This window comes from Molossus molossus, unplaced genomic scaffold (genome assembly GCF_014108415.1).
Source record: "Molossus molossus isolate mMolMol1 unplaced genomic scaffold, mMolMol1.p scaffold_m16_p_3, whole genome shotgun sequence".
Lineage (NCBI taxonomy): Eukaryota > Metazoa > Chordata > Mammalia > Chiroptera > Molossidae > Molossus > Molossus molossus.
Window position 1 is genome coordinate 97,946,268 of NW_023425366.1, and position 23,047 is coordinate 97,969,314.

General features: G+C 45.1%; 1 protein-coding gene across 6 annotated transcripts in view; it reads left to right on the forward strand.

The window, feature by feature from the left end:
• CUX1 (cut like homeobox 1) overlaps positions 1–23,047 on the forward strand; it is a 363,160-nt gene that overhangs the window by 180,964 nt on the left and 159,149 nt on the right. For all 6 annotated transcript variants that reach the window (XM_036278819.1, XM_036278820.1, XM_036278816.1 and 3 more), the window contains exon 4: positions 21,069–21,147. In XM_036278819.1, the coding sequence (XP_036134712.1) occupies positions 21,069–21,147 (79 nt within the window). The remainder of the gene's footprint in view (positions 1–21,068; positions 21,148–23,047) is intronic.

Sequence of the window (23,047 nt, forward strand, 5' to 3'; positions counted from 1 at the left end):
AGAGTTGTCCTGAAGACCTCTTCCGGGAGGTGACGTTTGAAGTAAGACCCGAGTGATGAGAAGAACCAGCCATACACAGAGCTGAGGAGAGAGTCAGGCAGAGCAGGGCGAGTGCCAAGGTTCTGAGGAGGGACAGTGCTCAGGATGACCAGAAGCCAGAAAGAAGACTAAATGGCTGGGGCTGAAGGAGGGAGAGAGGAAGGCAGATGGGCCATGGTGTTAAGCTTATTGTGTTAAGTTGCTTTGAAAAGCTCTAGTCCAAAGGAGAGGTCTGAGTGCAGTGGAAAACAAAGGCCCTGTGCACATGTGACAGATTTTAATCAAATAATAGATGAAATGTATTAAGCTGGGTAAATATTCCATGAATTAGTTGAAAGTGACTAAGAGTTTCAAGGATGTCCTGTGGCCCATATCTGTTGCACTGTAATATATTTAAGTGTTCCGATCTAAAGGCCATGTCTAAATAAAGCCAGGGTGTCCGAGTGCTTTACTTCAAAGAACATTGCACAGGGTGTTAGAAGACCTGGGAACCTGCCCAGGCGCTGCCACTCACCCTTCCGTGACCTCGGGCAGCTCCCGGGCCTTTTTCTGCCTGACTTTGCTCATCTATACAATGAATGGGTGAGTGAGATAGTCGGCAGGGAGCCCCATAACTCTGAAGTCCAAGATGAGCCAGTGGACTAATACTTGGGTTGACTGTCATTAGCAGACAGAGGGGACTTTTCCAGCAGTTACAGCTGTTCAAAATGGAATGAGCTGCCATCTAAGGTAGTGAGTTCCCTGTTACTGGGGGTCTTCAAACAAGGGCCAGAGGACCACCGGTCAGAGACGTGGTCAGCTCTTACCTGTTCTTTTTCAAGGCCCAACCCAAATGCTGTACCCTCCAGGTCATCCCCAAATACCCACCAGAAACAAACTCTCCCCCTCTAGCCTTTGATAGGGCTCCATTTGTATCTATCTTGATTTTGAACCTGAAGATACTCTGCCTTACATTTTAGTTATTGGAACACAGTTTAACTTGCTCTGAGCCTTACGCTTCTAAAATCGGGAGGGTAAGAACTTGTGTGTGCATGTGCACGTGTTCGTGCCTGTACACATATGTATGTCCCCATCATGCCTGTACTTAGCAAGTACTGCATTAAGTGTCATGGGCAGGATGCTATTAGAAAAGACTGGACCAGATTAATGCTTCCTAAAACTAGTACTCAGAAGGACCAACTGGCTGCATGAGAATCAACCATGTTGTTAGAAATTCAGCTCCCTGTGCTCCCCCCGCCACCCCCAAGGTTCAGATTCATTGGGCCTGGGGTGGGACCTAAAAATCTAATTTTACAAAGTCCACCCTGATTCTCATTCATAGCTAATTGTAGGAACCACCGGGCTAGGCTCCCTCCAAGGGCCGTTCTTCAAGGTCAAATTCTGTGATTCAGTGCCTATTCTAGCACCTTAGATGGCAGGTAAGGAGCCCTGTGGTTTAGTTTAAAATGTATTTTCAGGTGTCATATCCTTGGCTTTTTCCCACCAGGCTGGTCTATTTACTGTACCCTGAACATTTCTTGTGGTTTCCTGCCTCTAACCTTTTCCTAAATTCACAGCCTCTGTTATTATAACCTTTTGCTCTTCCTTACCTGTAAAAATCATTTTCATCCTTTAAGATCTAACTGAAAGTGTGCCTCTCTTGTTCCTGTTCCTTACCATCTCAGCCTGTTTTTAATTTTCTTTCAAGGGTCTGCATTATCTCTTAGACTGTATATCACCTTCTCCCTTCTGAGCTGTTTAATAAGGTGTTCTCAGCTGAATTTCTCTCTCCCTCTCCTTCTCCTTCATCAGTAAGTACTCATTGAGTGCTGTGTGGGAGGCTGTGCACTCAGTTCCTAGTGACCCACAAGAAACATAAGGCTGGTTCCCCTCCCAGGGGCATCAGAAGAATCTGCAAGTTTGGGACCCAGTGTCCCTCACAGATGAGTACAGAGTGGACCAGGCCCTGAGGACACTGACAGGCTCTGGCTGGAGGACAGAGGAGACCCCAGCATAGCCTGTTGTCCAGACCCCTTTTCTGGTGGGGACTTCCTTCTCACCCAACACAGCCATCTTCAGACTCTCAGCCCTTTTCACATGTGGTAATTGAGGTGGTGGTGGTGGTGGCGGCGGCGGCGGTGGCAGCGGTGGTGGCGGCAGTTGTTGTGGTGATGGTGTGTTTTAATTATCTTACAGTAAAGTCCGAAGGCCTGGCGATACGGTGTCTATCTGTAGGCGAGCTCCATGATGGCTCAATTAGGGGAGCCAGTAGGACTGTGGTTCAATATTCAGGCCAGCTTCCTAATTGAAAACACATTTTCTTTTCCAAAGCTGCAGCTGGTTTGGTTCTGCTCAGGCAGAAAAGGATATAACCTTGCATAACATAGGAAATGAACGGTTGAGAGAGAAGCCAAATTCAATTTCAGTCAGATATGTTGAGGCTAAGCCCATGATCTATGGAAGCAGGGGAGCGAGCTGCGTGCATGTGGAAAGGGGCGCACTCAGCAGTCTATTAATCACGGCCGCCCGCCCGGCGCTGCCGCCACCGCCGGTGCCACCGCGCCAGCACTGCTCCTCCGACGGGCTGGAGAGCAGCCAAGCACTCCAAAAGTTAACCTCTTAAAGACCCAGAGCTGCTTTCTGTTGAATAAATGTAATTTTGTGGTCAGAAATAAATGCTTGTGATGTAGCAGGAGCTTTGAAAACAACAGAGAGCCAAAGCTATTACAAATTGCTCCGTGTTGTGGAAGTCAACAGCATACATCAAAATTCCGTGTGTATGGCAAATTGATTTCGGCCCAGAGCTCTGCAGCTATTCAATAAAAGTCCTATTAAGCCATTGTATGTAATGAACAATCCAGAGCAAATCTAATATTTTCAGTAGATAATGATTTTTAGCATCCTCTCAGTAACCGTCGCTAGAGTTCTTGGATGTTTACAGCGCGTACCCACGTGTGCTGGGCCCTCCTCAGCTTTCCTTTGCCTCTCTGCTGGAGGACCCGCGTCAGGCACCCCTGAACATGGACTCTCTCAGGGTTCAGCAGCAGACCCTGCTCCTGAAGAAGGGCACAGAGGGTTGTATCTGGCACATAGTTAGTGCCTGGGAAGTGTTTGTTGAGATGAAATGAATGGAATTGAAATGGATAAAGGGGAGCTCAGAGAGATCCAAAATAAATTAGTGAAGTGAAATGTTGACACAGTTGACCGGAAACTCTAGTCTAGAGACTAGGGGATCACAGATAAGGAATGCAAGGCTCCACATGACAAAGAGACTGATGCCGGTGCTCAGAGGGAGCCCCAGAACTAGCCCATTGCTCCTTGACAGTCAAGAAACAGGTTCTGTGTCAGGGAACCCAAGCTGATGGAGCCACCAAAATGACCTTGTGGCCAGCTGATTGGGAGTCACCTCAGCAGGGGTCACCATGCCCTCCTCAGCTGCTCCACTGCTATTCACTGTCATCCTATGATGACCCTGGTCACACTGAATTATGCCCCACTCATCCTTCATGTCAGTCTGCCCTTACAGATCACACGCTTCTGGAGAACGAGGTTTACTCATTTGTTCTCTCATTCAGTATTTACTGAACATCTACTGCATGCCAGGCTAGACCTGAACTAGACCCTGGCATGTGGCAGTAATTAATGTGGACACAGCTTTCATGTTGCTCAGCAGACGCTGCTTTCATGGAGTTTAACAGGAGAGCAGGATCTGTATCCCCATGTGGCACATAGCAGGCCTTCAGTAATGGGTGGATGGAAGGATGGATGGATTGGATGGGCAGGTGGGGGATGGATGGGGATGGATAGATAGTTAACAACCCTAGTACATAAATCAAAAGCATTCTCTATCAATACAAAAGGCTCTGTTCTGTCTGCTTATACTCCCAGCCCCATTCAGGGAATAATGTGATACCAGGAGGCAGTTGTGAAATGAAGGTAAGAGCTCTGATATGAAGTGTTTAGACCTAGACTTAGTAGGCCCAGGTTTGAGGCCTTACTTTCCTCAGGTTAGTGGCCTTGACCTTCACCTAGTCAGCTGACCTCTCAGTGCCTCTGTTTTCTTATATGATAAATATGATGGTTTGGGAGAATAGATTTGAATGAGAATTAGAAGTAGTATTTGGAAGAATAGACTGACTATAATAATTTCTTTTTTTTTCCTGTACTAAATTATTCCACTTGTAATGCTCAGTCATATAGTATTTACTTGAATACTGTGAGATTTAAATTACTAGGGTATTTTATTTTCTGTGGATCTTTTTTCCCTTAGAAAAACTCAATCTGGATGTTAATTAGGTTTTACTAATGCTCCATCAATTTAATGCAGCAATTCCTTAAATGAAACTGACACCAAGGACCAGATGGTCAAAAGGAGGATTGTGAACGTGTATGTGTGATTCTGGGGAGCAAGCACAGGGGCACTGATGATAGCTGAGAACCCAGAGGAGTTTTGTTGCTTGCATGTGAACAGTCCACATTCCACCTCTCCCCAATCTGTTTCAGACTGCACCCCTGCTCTCTTTGCTAATATTATTTGCACAGCATTTTACATCTAAAAATTACCACGTTCATGATTTTATGCAGCCTTCCCCACTACCCTGTGCTGGAGACATTATCACCAACCAGAGTGACTGGGTGGGAATGTATCTGTGAGTTTGAAGAGCAGAGTGGGTGCCTGGAGATGAGGTCTGTGCGCCCCCCCCCTCCCCCAGTTCCAGGCTCTTAGCTCCCTTGAGCCTCATTATGTCCAGCCAGATATCACCCTCTTGTTGCTACATACTCACCACCCCCAGCAAGTGTTCCCAGGCTAAAGGAGCCCACTGGTCAGTAACTTTCAGTGACATACTGGTTAGCCACCTTCACAGACAACCCTTGAGACTGGAAGTGGAGTGAGTAGGGTTATGGGTTGGAACCCAGGCGTTTGGGCTTGTTGAATACTTACTCCACTCACCTCCATGAAAGGGGACATGACCAGTGTTAATGTAAAAATAAAAATACAGCTCTAACCTGTGTGACTCGGTTGGAGCATCATTTCATACATCAAGAAGGTTGCAGGTTCAATTCCTAATAAGGGCAAATGCCCAGGTTGAGGGTTCAATCCCCAGTGGGGCACGTGTAGGAAGCAATTGATCGATGTTTCTCCCTAGCGTTGATGTGTGTATGTATGTCTGTCTCTCTCTCTTTCAAATCAATGGAAACATGTGCTCAGGTGAGGATTAAAAAATAATAAAAATAAAATACAAACTATAGAAAAAAAATTCAGACTGGGTGCTGTTTCATCTGTTCATTTCTAAGTACAACTTCCAGAGCCTTCTCAGTTGCCAGTCAGGATGAAACTACTTGGCCTGGAAGGCCAGCAGCCTCCCAGCTCCCTTTTTCACCTAGGACTGGAACAGACTTTGCCCCCTTGTTTTGCCACTGCTTGGGGCTACTCCTTGGCCTCGTCCTCTGTCCTCTCTCCCAGGCCATCAGTGAAGACCTAAAGTGGCAGGACTGGGGGTAAGTCCAAGCCCTCAAGTAGGAAATGGAGACTGAGCTGGAGAGCAGCTTCCTCTAAAATGGCGACTGAGTGCAGCCCTTTGGGGAGATGAAGGAGAACGTCTCATCAGCTTCACTTGTGTGCCAGCAGCTTCACATATGTTATCTCATTTAGTCTGCTCAACAGCTCACCCCTAGAGCTTTTATGATCACTTCTGTAGAAAGGATAAAATGGGCCCAGAGAAATCAAGTAACTTACCTGATGCCACAGAGCTCATCAGCCCCAGAGCTGAGACTTGAACTCCAGTGTCTGACGAAAGCCCCAAAGCTTGAAAAGTGTCTTGAAATTGCTTCAGAAGTGGGAAGAGAGCCGGAGATATGTGAGATAACACTTTCTTCAGCATAACAAGAAGAGAGAAACCTACCAGATTATAGTAGAAGCAAGAAAAGGAAAGAGACTGGTTTCTAGGGCTGTTTGGGGAAGGAACCTGGGAGCCTACCTAGGACACAGCTGTGCTCCTCAGTGAGTGCCTTCAGCTCCTGGTTCAGAGCCCACTCTATCCCCATTGCCCCTCAACCCCCAAACCCCATTCATCCTAAGGCCTGAGACCATTGGTGTTTGGGGACTTGGGAGAGCAAGTCTGACCCGGAGACACATGGCCTGGCATCCTCCCCAGCAAACTGAGCATGTGTTCTCGTGAAATGGCAGCAGATCAGTGCCACAGCCCTGGAGCACAGTAGATCCTGTGGTGAGCACATGTGCAGGGTATGCAGGGCACACCTGGGAACACTTCCTAACATCCATGTTGGGCCAGCACCTATAGGGGTGTGGAAGCAGACTCCGGGGCATGGGGCACGTACACTGCTGCTTCCTCCTTTACTCTCTGTCTTTTGGCATCTCTCTAGTGTTCCCGCCTGCCCCTCTGGTGGCTCCTTCCTGGGGAGGCAGTTTAAAGTAACAGAGAAAACCAAACAGACAAATCACAGGTTTTGAAACTAGACAGATCTAGATTTGAATCTTGACATCATCATTTACCAGTGTGACCTTGAATGAGTCACTTTAGCTTCTCTGTGCCTCATCCTTGTAATAAAAAACTGCCCTGTAGAGTACAGACGTTACATGTATAAACTTAAAGATCATGCTATAGAGTGATGCTGTATATACAGTAGTTCTGGTTCAGCCTCTTAAATACTGGTGCTCCCCCAGGAATCAACCCCAGCCTTCTGGAGCTCTTGCTGTGCACCACTCCGTCCATGTTTCCTGAATGACTTCATGGGGACCACTTAGAGGCTGATAGTTCCACACCTTTGTCTCAGGCCTGGGTCTCTTCCAACGTCAGGCTCCCCTGGAGCTCCCACTTTGGGCCTCTTACAAACTTAAAACTGTCACCTACCCCAGTCACATTCACTTCTGCATTCCCCATCTCAAGGCAGGTGACCAGCCCCCAGTCACCCTGGCCAGAACTCTGGGAGGACCCATGTCTGCCTTCAAATCCTGTGAATTCTGCTTTCCTCACCCCACTCAGATTGGCTCCCTTCTTTCCGACACACACATTTCCCATCTCTTTCCTTCACTGTCACGACTACCCTTTCACCATCTCTCAGCCTCCTGTGGTTTCCTTTCCATCCAGAGCGATCATTTCAGTCAGTGCTTGCTGACATTCTCTGGGACTCCCAATACCTTTCAGTGTAAAGCTGCCGCCCCCTGGCTTAGCCATCCAGCCTCTGCCTGCTCTTCAGCCTCCTGTCTCCTGCTCAGCTCTCCTCCAGGCGCAGCAGATCCTGCACTTCTCGGAACAGGCTGTTCTGTTTCCTCCTGTCTTTGTCTTTGCTCGGACTCCCCTTCCCCTGAAGCCTCGCCCCCTCCCACCATGAAGGAAGCTGATCTCCTATCATCTTTAAAACTCCCTTAAGTGTGCACAACACAACATACAGAACAGTATCTGTAATATTTGACCATTTGTGTATATTTTTTAAAAGAAGACAGTATTTGTACACAGATGCTTATAATGCATAACATGGAAAGATACACGAGAATTTTTACCTGTAGGCCAGGCAGCTGGGTGACAGGTGGATATGGATAGGAAAGAGACCTACTTTTTGCTGTATACTTATACCTTTTGGGGTCTGGTATTTTTATTTTCTTTTTACAATTACATAGTTTTTAGTATATTCACAAAGTCACATAACCATCACCACTATATAATTCCAGAACATTTTTATCACCTCAAAAAAGAAAGCCCATATCCATTAGCAGCCACTGCCCATGCACCCTAGCCCCTGGCAGCCACTAGTGTACTTACTTTCATAGATTTGACCCTTCTTAACATTTCATATAAATGAAATCATATAATATGTAGTCTTTTGTGATTTCTTTCACTTAGCATATTGTTTTCAAGATTTATTGATGTTGTAGCATGTATCAATGCTTCATTCCTTTTTATGGCTGAAAAAATAATCCATTGTATAGATATGCCACATTTATCCATTATCAGGTGATGGCCATTTGGGTTTTTGCCACCTTTGCCTATTATGAATAATGCTGCTGTGAACATCTATACACAGTTTTATGCATAGATATGTTTTCATTTTTATGTGCTTATTGGCCATTTGTATGTCGTCTTTGGGGAAGTGTGTATTTAGATTCTCTGCCATTTTTAATTTAGTTTTTTGTCTTTTTATCGTTGTATTGCAAGAGATTTTTATGTATTAGTATGTATACTAATCCCTTAACAGATAAATGATTTGCAAAAATGTTCTTCCATTCTGTGGGTTGTCATTTTCATTTTCTTGATGGTGTCCTTTGCAGCACATGTTTTAAATTTGATGAAATCCAATTTATCTATTTTTCTTCTGTTTTTGTGCTTTCGGTGTCATGTCTGAGGTCATGAAGATTCACATCTGTGTTCCCTTTTAAGAATTTTATAGTTTTGCCCTGGCCGGTTTGGCTCAGCGGTTAGAGCGTCGGCCTGCGGTCCAGAGAGACCCGGGTTCGGTTCCCGCTAAGGGCACATATTTTGGTTGCAGTTTGTCCCCGGCCCTGGTTGGTCGTGCGGGTGGCAGCCACTCGATGTGTCCCTTTCACGTCAATGTTTCTCTCTCTCTCTCTTCCTCTCTCTCCCTCCCACTCTATCTGTACAAAAAATGGAAAAATGTCCTCGGGTGAGGAGGAAACAAAAAGAATTTTATAGTTTTAACTCTTACATTTTGGTCTTTGATTCATTTTGAGTTAATATACAGTGTGAGATAGGGTTCTAACCTGATGTGGATAATCAGTTGTCTCAGCATTGCCTGTTGAAAGACTGTTCTTTACCCCATTGATTTGTGCTTTTACCCTTATCAGAAATCAATTAACTATAATGTGAGGTTTTATTTCTGGACTCTCTATTCCATTGATCTGTATGTCTATCCTTATGTCAGTGCCACAGTTTCGTGAATATAGCTTTGTACTAAGTTTTGAAATTGTTAAGTGTGAGTCCTCAACTTTGTTTTTCTTTTTGAAGTTTGTGTTGGCTATTTTGAATCTCTTGCATTTTCATATGAATCTTGGGATGAGCTTTATTAATTTCTGCAATGAAGCCAGCTGGGATTTTGATAGGTATTATACTGAATCAGTAGATCGATTGGGGACTTTTGCCATCTTAATAATATTAAGTCTTCCAATCCATGAACATTTCTTAATTTCACTTTCAGATGGTTTATGGCTGGTGTGTAGAAAGACAGTTGATATATGTATATTGATCTTGTATTGTGCAATCTTGCTGCATGCTGTATATGTTTCTATACCTTTAAAATTTTCTATTTACATATATTATCTGTTCACAGAAATAGTATTTTAAAAATCTTAGGTAGGCATTCATCATCTGTGATTTACCTGTAGAGGGGTGGGGTGGGGGGCAGCACCATCCATCCTGAGGCCTACTGGGAGTAGAATTGGGAGGCTCTGACCCCAGAAGATAGGATAGCACACCACTGGGCACATTTAGCCATTCCTTAAATGTTCTATTGACCAAGTGAAGGAATGCACACACTAGTTAGTGAGACAGGCAGGTAGCTTGTCCCACCTCTAAAGCACTCTGCTGTTTGCAGAGATTTTCCAGCTATGATCTACCTTCCTGTAGCTTCTAACTGTTGATTCTGGTTTTGCACTCTGGGGAGGGAGAAGATAGCTAATCCTTCTTCCCCAAAAGAACCCTCTAGATATATGTTGGCAACCAGAATGTCAGATGTACATGAAAGGGCTTTGTTACCTGTAGAGGAAGGTAGAAATGCTTTCTGCTGTTTTTATTGTCTTTACTGTTATTGTCATGTGTCCTCTGCCACAGGTTTTTTCTCCATGACCTCGCATCCTTATCTTCCCACTTGGTCTCCATATCACTGTCTTCTTCTGGATTACTAACCAATTTTATTTTCTTAGAAGCTTTGAGGGTGGAGAGTAGTTAAGGAATACTTCTGTCAGTGTATATAAGATGTAATTTTGTGTCATTACCCAGCTCTACAATGCATTGCTTTTTTAAAATTATTATTGATTTGAGAGAGAGAGAGAGAGACATCGATTTGTTCTACTTATTTATGCATTCATTGGTTGATTCTTTTATGTGTCCTGACTGGGGATTGAACCCGCAACTTTGGTGTATCAGGACGATGCACTAACCAACTGAGCTGCCCGGCCAGCACCTACACTGTATTGCCTTTGTAAGCAAACTGCCCTGTGGGATGAGTCCTCCTGCTTTGAGCAATATAAGGATTTTCAGTAAATCCTGTTCAGTTATCTGTGGTGAGAAGTATCATGGACATGATTTTTCCTCACTGAACTCCATTTGGGTGTCACAAAGTACCAGCGGTGGTGGTGGCGGTGGGCTCCCATGCCCGTTTGCAGCCCCTCTTCTCCACATTACGCCAGAAGTGACCAGGATTCTGGGAAGGGCTCCCTCCACACCAGGTCTTCTCTGGTCTCCTTGTAGAACTCTCACAATGGTAGGATGAGTACTTGCCAAACGTTAAGTAAACATGTACTTAGAGGAGAATTACTGGGCTCTGCTACTATGACCTTCCTTCAGAAAATATGTCTATTCCTTTTACATGGCTGTGTTCAGTTAAAATTAGAACTCTGAAGCTGTGGCCGAATCCACGTCTGTTTTGGACAGGACCTTGGTCATTCTCTGTTGACTTCTAGTATTCCACGTGGCTCTTCAAATCATGTTTTGCTCTTGAAAGAATTCTGCAGCGAGACATAGAGTGAGACAAAACTCTTCTCTCATATCCTTGCAGCTCTTGCTGATCATTATTGGCCTCTAGTCCAGCAGAGCATATCGATTTGAAAATTCTGTTAATGGGGCATGTTTATTTCTAAATCATTACCTTGTAAATTCCCAGGGTATAGGCTAGTGGATTGTTTCTGATCGCACCATTGCCACCGCGGTATCTTAAATGTTGTTTAAGAGTCTATGTACCCCAACATTTTAATCATTTTGGCTTTCTGCTTGGTTTGATGGCAGAGCGGGGACAATTTATGATGTAGTCAAAACAGAATGCTGGATTTGGATTTTTTGAGAAAGTTTACTGATATTTACTTAGTTTCTGTATACTCTGCTCCATACTGGATACTTGATATAGGAGGTTCTCACATTTTATTTTCACAACACCTTAGCAAGGAGAGAATTATTCACCGGATGAAACTGATGAAGAGACCAAGGCATAAAGAGTTTAAGTAACCCACCTTTGAGTCATTCAGCAAGCTGGGTCAGATTCAAACCCAAGTCTGTGTTCCTTCAAAGCGCATATTCTTTCCACCGACTGCACAGCCTCAGGCCCCAAGCCCTGCCTTGGTGCACTGTGCTGGGGTATCATCATATCCCTTGCTTAGGGGCCTGGTTCTGAGTGGCTTGGTTGGTTTTGCATCTAAGAAGTGGTGCTGCCAATATGGCGGCTCCTTCACCTTTCACAGCAATTGAGAATTATTCTTCCCACTTTGCAGACAAAGAAACTGAAGCACAGAGGGGTTAATTCAGTGGCTGAGGTACTATTCCTACATTTGTGCTGGAGCTGGGACTCAAGCCTGCTTTTTCGACGTCGTAATCAGGCTCTCGGCTCTGTGTGGCACTGCCCTGCTTGTGCCTGGCAAGGCTCGGGCAACACCCTGGAAAGATAAGCCTTTTCCATTTCAAAATACACAGCAGTGGGTGAGCATCAAGACCAGTCTTTCTGTTTCATACCTTTTTAGTAATCCCATGGTTCCTGTAAAAGTCCATGCCATTATCTGTGTCTGTGCCTCACAGCTGGGGTGAAAGGCACCCTGTGTGTGGCCTTCGGGGGTAGACCAGCTGGGCAGCACTGGGACGCCTGCCACAGCCCACTTGTTGTACCCCCATGTGCAAATGAGAGCATCCTCTCACCGGGGACTGAGTGTGCAAAAGTTGTGGCGCACAGGCTGAGGTCACCTCTGGGAGTCACCAGTGTACAAATAGCAGTCAGTAAGAACAGCTGCAAGGCTATTCCCTGCCCACCAAGGGTTAGGCCCAGTTGTAGGCACTTTGTATACACTCCTTTTTAATACAGTAATTCCCCCCTTATCCACCATTTCACTTTCCGTGGTTTCGGTTAACACAGTCCAAAAGTATAAATGAAAAAGTATTAGAAATAAGCAATTCATAAGTTTTGAATTTTACACCATGCTGAGTAGCATGAGCACCATCCTGCTCCATCCTGCCCTGGACTTGGATCATCCCTTTGTCCAGCGTCTGCACACTGTAGACTCTACGCCCATGAGTCGATCGATAGCTATCTTGGTTGTCACATCAACTGTTATAGTATCTCGGTTGTCACATCAACTGTTATAGTATCTCGGTGCTTGTGTTCAAGTAACCCTTATTTTACGTAATAGAACACAGTCACATAACTTTTATTACAGTATATTGTTACAATTCTCCTATTTTATTATTAGGTATTGTTGGTAATATCTTACTTGCCTAATTTATAAATTAAACTTATCATAGGTATATATGTATAAAAATGCATGGTATATATGGAGTTTGGTAGTATCCACCGTTTCAGACATTCACCGGGGGTCTTGGAACGTGTCTTTCGAGAATGGGGGAAGAGGGGCACTGTACTTACCAAAATCCATGAAGCCCATGAAGAGGTGTTATTTTTCTCCATTTTAGAGATGACGTCACCTGGCTAGTTCCTCTCCAACTTTGAAGCACCTCCCTTCTCTTTCTCTTCTGTTTCCCTTCCCGACGCTGCCTCACCAGGGTTCTCTTGTTCTGACAAGAGCAGTTTGCTCTTCCCTAAACTAGATCAGAGCTTGGCTGTCACGACTTACCACTTTTTTAGACTAGACTAAACTCTGGTAGGTAGTAAAAGCTTTTCGTAAAGCTTTTAATTATAGGAAACTGCCTTCTCTACTCTGATCTTCCGAAGTAATCAATGCTGCAGAATTCAACAGTGAGTTTCAAGGAGTCCTTGGTCTGTGCAGCCTTCTCTGCCTGGAGTCCACCCTTGCTCATTCACAGACACTTTCCAGGCAGCCTCCCGTGCTAATTAAGACCTGGGTGCTGGGGATAGAGAGGAAGGTGCCACTGCCCCAGCCTGGGACAGACCACAGGGAGGTGGAGAGGGAGCTCACAGACGTTAGTCACCATCACGCACTATGAGAAGTGGGCAGAGAGGGATTTACAAAGAGCTCAGGTGGCATAAGGATCAAGCGACCAGCAGTGCCTGGGGAAGTCTGGGGGACACCACAAAGGAGGCGTCACCTAGACTGGCTCCTAAAGAGAGAACTGAATTCCCTGTGCCTGGGGTGAAGGGCAGAGGACCCAGGGTGTAAAACCCTGCAGGCGTGAAGGGCATGGCGTGTTGAGGGAACCAGGCTTGGAGTAGAAAAGCATAATCAGTTGGTAGCTTAAGTAAGGGCCATGTTGGGGAGGGTTCTGTAACCCCAGCCTAAGGATGTGGATTATAGTCTGGGAGTGAGGGGAAGTCGTTAGGGCACGGTGGTCATATGTCCCCACTGTCCACATGTAGGACAGTGACCCAGGGCCACTATGAAGGCGGCATCATGCTCTGTGGTAAGGAGAGGCCACATACAGTTAGGGATATCCACTGGGTACTGTCTGCAGTGTCTGAAATGGAAACATGGGGAAGCTTCAAGTAAGACTGAAGCATCAAAAGAGGGAAAGAGATTTGAATTCTGAAATCAGATTTCTGAGGCCAAACGAGCAGGATTTCTTGGATGATTGTGGTTAAGGCTAGAGGAGAAGGAGGATTTCCACATTTGTGAATATTACACTATTTGTTCTTTTTTCAGTTCTAAGCAAAGCGTCTTTTCTAGTTAAAGTGCAGGCTTGTACCTGGTCTCCCCACATTTCCTTCCTCTGCAGAAAACTGAAGACTCCTGTTGAAAATTCTAATAACAATCCCCACAGCCTCAAACCCATTCATGGCTCTGAGTTATAGGTGGGTGAGAGATTTTCTGCAAGGAATATCATTTTAAGACATATGTATAGCTTTAAAACATTGTAGCAACCCACTGTAAATGCTGTTTAAGAGACCGTCTTAACAGGTTAATTCTTTTTAAAATGGTGATTTCTTTTGTACAACAGCTAATGCTTTGACTGAATTCTCCTCTAACTGACCCTCTGAAATTTTGGTGCTTAATTTAGACATATTTGCATGATGTTTCTTTTTCTAAATACATCATGAGTCAATAATTATCACCAACACTGCAAACTAGCTCGTGAATAGCTCTACACTCCTGTCACATCTCCTGTCTCAAGCAATTCTCCCAGGGTTCCTACAAGGCAGGCATTCTAGTCATTCTCCTTTCCTAGACATAGAAAATAAAATTCAAAGGGGCAGAGCATACATAGCTGGCTCAGTGTTCCATGCTGGAGCCATGTCTCAAATCCAGTCTTCTGATTTTCAACCCTGTGTCCTTTCCACTTTGTCATGCCATCCCCCCCCACCCCCCACCCTGCCCTGCCCCTGGCAAAAATAATCAAGCTGCTAAACCAACAAACACCCTTTGGCGCTCATGATGTTGGTTATTTATACTCTATTTTTACTTTGTGCTCTCTTCTTAGAGATGTGAACATCTCTCAGGATTTGAAATAGACTCCTTTACTAAATCATGCTTCAGTAACAAACATCCCCAGTCTCAGTGGCCTATGGCAATGAAAGACTATCCCTCATTCATATTGTATGTTGGCTGTGGGTTGACTGCAACGGCTCTGGCACCATGTGTTGTCTTCATTCCAGATCCCAGTGGAAGAAGCAGCTCCTGTCAGGTCATGCTGTTCTCATAGCAGAGAAAGAAATTGCAGTAGCTGGACCACACAATCGCTCTTAAATCTTAAGTTCAGACATGGCATGTGGCATGGTCACTTGTCCTCTATTGGCAGAAACAGTTCGTTCAGTGGGACGGGCAAGCACCCATGTAGAAGGTGCCGTCACACCACAAGGCACATGGCAGTGGGCAGAGGTATGCAATGCCTCTGGCAGGAAGGCTGAACAGTGACTGGGAGCAATCATTCAACATACCACATGACTCCCGAAACTCCACAGCGCAACTCTGCTGACACCCAAATGGTTGGGCACTTTCTCACCCCTTCTAAATCTCAGGGGTCGCGAGGTTGATTTTCATGAACTTGGTCTCCAAACATGGCCTCTGAGTTTTCATACCACAGTAAGCAAATATTGAGATTTAGAACCTTTATATAGACCTTTATTTTTTAATTTAATTTATGTTACACCAAAACCAAATTTAGGATTATAATGTGATGTTGCCAGAAGGGTAAGTGTTGGGTCCAGGAAACTTACAGTGGACGACCCTGTGCCTCTTGCTAGAGTGAGGACATAGCTCACCACACAGAGCACCTTGGTGTGCAGTGTGCTGGCTCCAGCCAAGTGGCTGTCATATCAGCACATAAAACAACTGTTTACTGAACAAAGAACTCTTTACATATTAAGCATTTTCACAAAGATTTAAAACTGGATTCCTTAACCATTTGCTCATTTGTTGACCACTTTAGATAAATTTTTATTCACACATAAAAAGGTATTGAACACCTACCATGTTCTAGTCTTTGGGAAGTGAGGCTGTTGAGGTGAAAACATAGTTTGGGCTTTCAAGGAATCTCGGATCTCCTAAGGGAGCATTATCTGCAGTTCTGGAGCAATCCCATATGGTGATGGGAGTGGCTGCAGCAGAGAGATGGATCAGCTGAGCCTCAAGGATCAGGGGAACATTCCTAGGAGGCGCCTTCCAGGCTGCGGGGAAATTGCTCATGTATTCAGGGAACTGGGAGTAACCCGGGTGTGGCTGGAGTGTGAGGTGTGGCAGGAGGGGAGGCTGATCCCTGGAGCAGAACAGGTTTTACCCAGGGCCAGGGCCTGAGCATACTCAGAGCTTCTCCAAGTCTGCCCCAGTCCTGCCACCTGTCCTTGCCCCTCCTCAGAATGGCTTTAATGAAAGGGGGATGGTAGGCAGAATCTCTACCTCAGGCTGTCTTTGCACTTTAAGTAGCCAGAATGTCTAACTTCAGTTCCTACTTTTTTAATCATCTGTGCCTTAAGACCTCTCTCCAAACCTCTTCTCATTCACAAACCTCTTCAAAGCCCTCATGTGAGGGGCTGTCATGGTGAGCCCTGGCTTGCCATCTCAAAGGCAGGAGCACGTGGGCCCAAACACCTGCAGCAGGGAGGCATGGAGGGTGGAGGGCATAAAGATGAGGGTGATGCTCCAGTTCCACCTAACTCACAGAATGATAAGGGGACAGACAGCTTCCCAGGCTGTAGCTGTGGACACCCAAAGGAAAGCTCTTGCTCATGACAAAGTCACTGTCACGGAACCCTTCCCTGTCCAAGCATTGAGCTCATCTAACCACCAAGCCCTTGGAGGTGGGCGCGGCCAACCTGCCTGGCTCCAGAGTCCACTCAGAACCCTGCCAGCTGGAGGGAACTTGGCACACACATTCTGGGGGCAGCAGGGCTCACACTGGGCCTCATAGCATGGATAGGTCTTCAGCAAACAGAGATGTAAGTGAAGGGCATTCAAGTAAGCGAACACGCAGAAATAAGACATCTCAGTGGCAGCAAGGGAAAGGCCACCACATAGAAGGAGGAGTTGGCAGAGGATAGACCAAAACCCCAACTCCAAGGCCTGATCCTAGACATGGGGAAGGAGTCAAAAGAGTGAACAAGCATAGAATATATCAAAATTTCCAGAATCAACAAATTCTTCTGGGTATGAAAATCTTATAAGGGGGTGGGAGGGGCCTCATCAAATAGAACCTCAACCACATGGAGTACTTCATTGGCCTCTCAAGAAACCTCACAGTTTCCCTCGCTAGTGTTGCTCAGTGGTTAGAGCACTGGCCTGCACACCAAAGGGTTGTAGGTTTGATTCCCAGTTAAGGGCATATGCCTGGGTTGCGGGTTCAATCCTTGGCCCCAGTTAGGGTACATGTGGGAGGCAACCAATTGATATGTCTCTCTCTCTGTCTCCCTGTCTCCCCCTTTCCCTCTCTCCCTCTCCACCACCCCCACCCCCACACTGTCTTAAAAAATCAATGGAAAATATATCCTCAGGTAAGGATTAAAAAAAAAAGGAAAGAAATCTCCTGTTCCTGTTGCCTGGTGAATTAATTAAACTTATTGGCCCAGCCTTGTACTCTTAGGACTGAGTTTGAATTTTCTTGTACTTGTGGAAAAGGGAACAGGAAGAGAGCTCAGAATCATGGTCCCTGTATTGAATTGCTAAGGCTGCTGTAATTCTTAAACTTAAATTTAAAAAACAGACATTTATGTCTCAGTTCTGGAGACCAAAAGGCTTGTGGACACATCGCCCCAATCTCTGCCTTCTTGTTCGCATAGAGATTTCCCTGTGTGGGTAACTGTCTCTTTGTCTATACTTCCCCTTTTTATAAGGACACAGTCATATTGGACTAGGGCCCACCCTAATGACCTCATCTTAACTTGATTACCTGCAAAGACCCTTTTTCCAAATAAGGTTACATTCATATGTATTTGGCGGAGGCACAGTTCAACCCATAACAGTCCCCAGATAGGCTGTATAGATTGCAAACCCCCACCTTCATGTCCCGTCAGCAACACATACAGGAGACTGAAGATGGTGTTTCAGGATCTTTCCAGATCCCATCCTTTGTCCACCACAGAGGCAGCTACCCTTTGTACACTCAGTCAGGATCCCTGAGAAGTGAGGGTCTCTGTGTTGAGAGATATGCAAGGCAGCCAGGGCATCTGCCCTGTTTGGGACAGATACTCTGCTCCCCATGGGTGTGCATGCTCAAGTGAGAGAGAAACCTCTACACAAGGTGTGTTCCAGACATCTGGAGAGGCAGCTCCAAGTTCATTATTATCAAAACATCTACAAAGGGGGGCAAAAGTAAGTTTACAGTTCGTATGGAAAAAGATATGAAGATTATGGTTATTACTATAACTCACAACCATAAACCTAATTTTGCCTACCCCATATGTGTATATGGTGGTTAACTATAGTTGAAATAGTACTATTGAGACATTTCCCAAAATTTGTAATGGATATTGTAAAAGATAGTTTGATTTCACACACACTTTTTTTTTTTATCCTTACCTGAGGACATTTTTCCAGTTTTTGTTCAGATAGAGTGGGGGAGAGAGAAAGGAAGAGAGAGAGAGAGAGAGAGAGAGAGAGAGAGAGAAACATCGACGTGAAGGGGCACATCGAATGGCTGCCACCTGCACGACCAACCAGGGCCAGGGACAAACTGCAACCAAGGTACGTGCCCTTACCGGGAACCAAACCCGGGTTTCTCTCGGCCGCAGGCTGATGCTCTAACCGCTGAGCCAAACCGGCCAGGGCCACACACACATATTTAACAGCTTTATTGAGATATAATTCATCCATTTGAAGTCTGCAGTTCATTGACTTTTACTATATTCATGAAGTTGTACAACAATCAGAATCAATTTTAAAACATTTCACCACCCCAAAAAGAAACCCTGCACCCCTTAGCATTCATCCTCCAAACCCCCATCCTCCCTGTCCCCAGCCCAAGACAACCACTAATCTACCTATTGTCTCTGTAGTTTCCTCTGTGCCTACATTTCATTCAACTGTATATTTTCTTCTTCTTTATTGATTTTAGAAAGAGAGAACGGGAGAGGGAGAGAGAGAGAGAAATGTCAATGACAGAGAACATTTATTGGCCGCCTCCTGCATGCCCCCACTGGGGATTGGGCCCACAACCTGGGCATGTGCCCTGACCAGGAATCAAACCAGTGACCTCTTGGTGCATGGGTCAGTGCTCAACCGCTGAGCCACACCAACCGGGCAACGGTATATTTTCTTAATTAGAAAAAAATAGTTGAAGGGAACTACAGATCAGACAGAGGATGACTTTCACCAGTGAATAGCAGAATAGCACTTTTAATTTTCTTCCCTTTATTTTTGGTATTTTCCTAATCATACAATCAACATGAATTGCTGATCAGAGGGGAAACATTTTATTTTTAAAATAAAGAGAACTATCTTGTCATATTTGAATAGTCTTTATGGATTACTCTGAAAACTTCTCCAACACCTAAGTTACAACCTTATTATATAGGGGGAAATGTGTCTGAGTTCCAAACATCTGACTTCAGACAGCAGCTTTGGAACACGGTTGTTAGAAGTGGAAATGTTTGCCTCACATTAGTTTGCTCTGCACTGTATTTCCTAAGACCCAGCCCTGCCAGCCTTGTGTCCCGCTCCTCAGGGTCTTCCCCTCCTTAATCAGGTGACCTCTCTCAGCCTTCAACAAATTGTTGCTTGTCTCAGGCGAGAGGCCCTGTAATTAAACCACATCCTTTTGCCTCTTTAATAACATTGGCGACGGAGAGTATAATTCTGTGAGGGGACGGAAGGAATATATAATTTAGTGTCCTTTTCCTGAGCCAGTATGAACTTCATGCGTGTAGCATCTTGCATGCTTCAGGTGTAAAAAGTGATCTGCTGTCTCAGCAAGTGTGTTATGGGAGCAAAATGCATATTGAGTCCATCTAATAGTCAGAGGCTCTTTGGATCTATGTCTAGTATACTCGAGATTTCCATAAGTCACTTTTCTTTGATGAATAGACTTTACACTGGAGGGAAAGTAGCTTAGCTGGGTTAGTCCATGAGGCAAATTGGTCCTGGCCACCATCACAAAAACTCATCTGTTGCTTTGGCTAGAAACCTGGGCTTCATCCTTGACTCACCTGCTTCCTCTGTGCCTCTCATCATTTCAGTTGGACCCTAATCTCTCTGATTGACCTCCTCTCCTCAATCCCCACCCCAGCTGCCCTGCACATTACTCACCTGGGCAAAGGCAGCAGCCTCTGTTGTTGGTTTTTTTTTTATCCTCACCTGAGGACATTTTTGCATTTTTTGTTCAGACAGAGCGGGAGGGAGAGAGAGGAAGAGAGAGAGAGAGAAACATCGATGTGAAGGGACACATCGAGTGGTTGCCACCCGCACGACCAACCAGGGCCGGGGACAAACTGCAACCGAAGTACGTGCCCTTAGCGGGAACCGAACCCGGGTCTCTCTGTACCGCAGGCCGACGCTCTAACCGCTGAGCCAAACTGGCCAGGGCGGCAGCAGCCTCTGAATGGTTGCCACCTCCTATCCTTCCACTCTGACGTGACCAGATGGTGAAGTTCATCCTCCACGTGTACTGATGGCCCTTCGTGATCTGACCCCCTCACCTGTCCAATTTCACCACCCAGCAATCCTCCCCATTTGTCCATGCAGACCCTTTTATTCTCCGGTATTTACAGCCCCATCCATGGGTTCTTAATTTGGATTTCATGGACAGAATACTAACAAATATGTGAGTGTCCTAAAATAGAATGTATAACTATGTGTTGGGTGTGTGGAGGTGCGGGGCTTATATTTCTAGGAGGAGGATCCTTGGCTTTATAAAATTCTTAAAGATGATCTATGAAGCCCCAGATTTAAGAACTGTGTTCTGGGTATTGTTACTCCCCTTTTGTGTAGTATCTCACCTTTCCACTCTGGTTATCAGCTCCTGAGGACCATTCAGATGCCACCTACTTTCCTGCTTGATGTCCCTTTCTTTGCAGCCCCATGGCTCTGCTTATCTAGTACTTTCCCTGCTGGGATTTCAATACTTGTTTACATATCTGCTGTCCCTTCCTGCTCCACCTCCAGCACAGTGCCCAGCACACAGTCAGCTCTTAGTAAATACTGGTAGAAGAAAAAAAGAGACCAGGAAGAGAATTGGGCCATTTTCTCTTTGAACAGCCCACACTCCACTGGGTGATGGGACAGTATTGCAAATGGCTTTATCTGAAAGTGCTGCCCCTGACTTACTCACCCTTAGGGACTGGGCCCATGTGGATTGTCTCCCTTTTGTATGTTCACAGACATTTCCTCTAAGACGTTGAAGGCACAGCAGTCCAGCATTTACGTGGAAAAATCAGACTTCCATTAGCCATGGGGACTTACTAGATGTGTAATGATTTTTAAATTACCTCTTGATAAATTTTGAGCTCTTTATTTTTCTTTTCTTTCTTCCATTCCCTTTCAGATTGATGCACTGAGTAAAAGAAGCAAAGAAGCTGAAGCAGCCTTCTTGAATGTCTACAAAAGATTGATTGATGTTCCAGGTAAGCCCACACTGATAACCCACCAGTGGGCATTGTGTGTGGAGATTTGGTGAGTTTCTCAGCTTTCCTTAGAGAAATATGCCATCAATGGCAACTTCTCCATGAAACCAAGGAGTTATGGGAATGTGGATTCTCCAAAACCCAGACTTTGGGTAGGTATGGAAATTAGATGCACTTTTGATAAAGTCATCGCATAACCTCCAATGAATGCTTTTGCAAATGTGGGACCGCAAATCAGTGGGGCTACCTTTAGCTTTAGTATAAAATGCTGCACATTTCATAGAGAAAACAAATAGAACCTGTGTGTGTGCTGTGTAGATGTCATGGATGTTCGTGCTTCTGGGCTGACTGATTCCACATCCAGGAACAGCCCTAATAGGGTACCTAGAATACCTCACTCCTTTCCTCGTCATCCAGGGAACCAGTGACCAAGTCTTTCACTTAAGTTTTTAGCCAAGGGCACATGGTAACCCAGTTGGCTATGACCAAGTGTGTGAATTGCTGACATTACTAGAACCACTTTAACAAAGCAAAGCAGCAACGGTCTCCTTTATATCTGAATTTACACTCTAATTCAGGTCCACTGTGTGCTTTGTTGTACCCTTTGGGAGCTAGCTGGTCACCCCAAGCAAGGAGCATCAGAGAGCACTTTGGACCGGAAGTAGGGAGATTCAGATTTTCCTGCCATGTTGTGAGATCTTCGTCACATTCCTTTTTCTTTCTGGACCTCAGTTTGCTCATCTTTGAAATGGAACAGTGTAGAGGAACCAGCCTAGTGGTGGAGAATGGTTTTCTTTGTTCTAAACTTTTGCTGTCATAGGAGTTTATCCAGCATTTGGTTCTAAATTCTGGCCTTTTGACTTTCTGCAAGAGTTTATAATCAGCTAGGAGTTCCCTGAAGACTCTGACTGAGGCCCATGAGAAGGCTTCTTCACAGCAAACGGATCATTGGATGCCCAGGGTGCGGTCTCTTTTGGGTACTGGCACCTTGGTGGTCCCACTGGTGTGATCTTGTGCACATGCAAGTTGTGTGTTAGTGACTTAATTGAAAGGGGTCTGTCTCATTTCATCTTTGCCAAAGATCCGGGAGCCTTTAGCTGCTGTTTTCTAAATAACCTACACTCTGTCTTTTAAAAGTCCAGTTTTTCTCTAGGTTTTCCCTTAATGAAGTTTTTCAGCGAAGCAGCCACTTTAACAAATTGTGGGTTTCTTTTTCTGCCATTATTTTCCATCCTAATTTCCCACAGAAAAAGACGAGACCATTTTTTTTTTCATCAACACACTGCTTTGCCTGAGCAGACATTACTCATGTTTGTATAGAATTTTTATAGAATTTTTTCATCATAATATGAGCACATATTTACATTCTGCTTTTTTCACTTAACATTATACCATCAGCATTTTCCCCATATTGGTGATATTCTTTGTAATTACCATTTTTGGCTGGAGGATTAAAGTTTGCAGTTTCAATTTAAGATGGTGGGGGCAAATAATGTTCAGTGTTTTCTATGATAATAAAAGCCCATCTGCATGCCACATAGATCACTCTTACCCACATCCCAGGTATTTCTTTCTTACAAATGCTGCGGTCTGACAGTTCTAACAAGTTCTTTGAGAAGCTCCAGTGGAGCTTGGAGAACACTACCTGTGTTTTGAAGTCTTGCTGCTCAGATGAAGTAATCCTGCGGCTGAGCTTTACAGGAAGGGCCTGGTCAATAGCGTTGCATTTACTGACAGTCACACAGTTGTGGGGAGTCAGGTGCCTTAACTGTCTGTGCTTCAGGCTTCAGGCTCGCCAAGTCCAGAAAGATCGGTGGGGTGCATTAAGTCTTCTTTCTAGTTTCAAGAAACATCACCTCACACTATCACAGAAAACTTCAGGAAGCTCTTGGGTGTAATG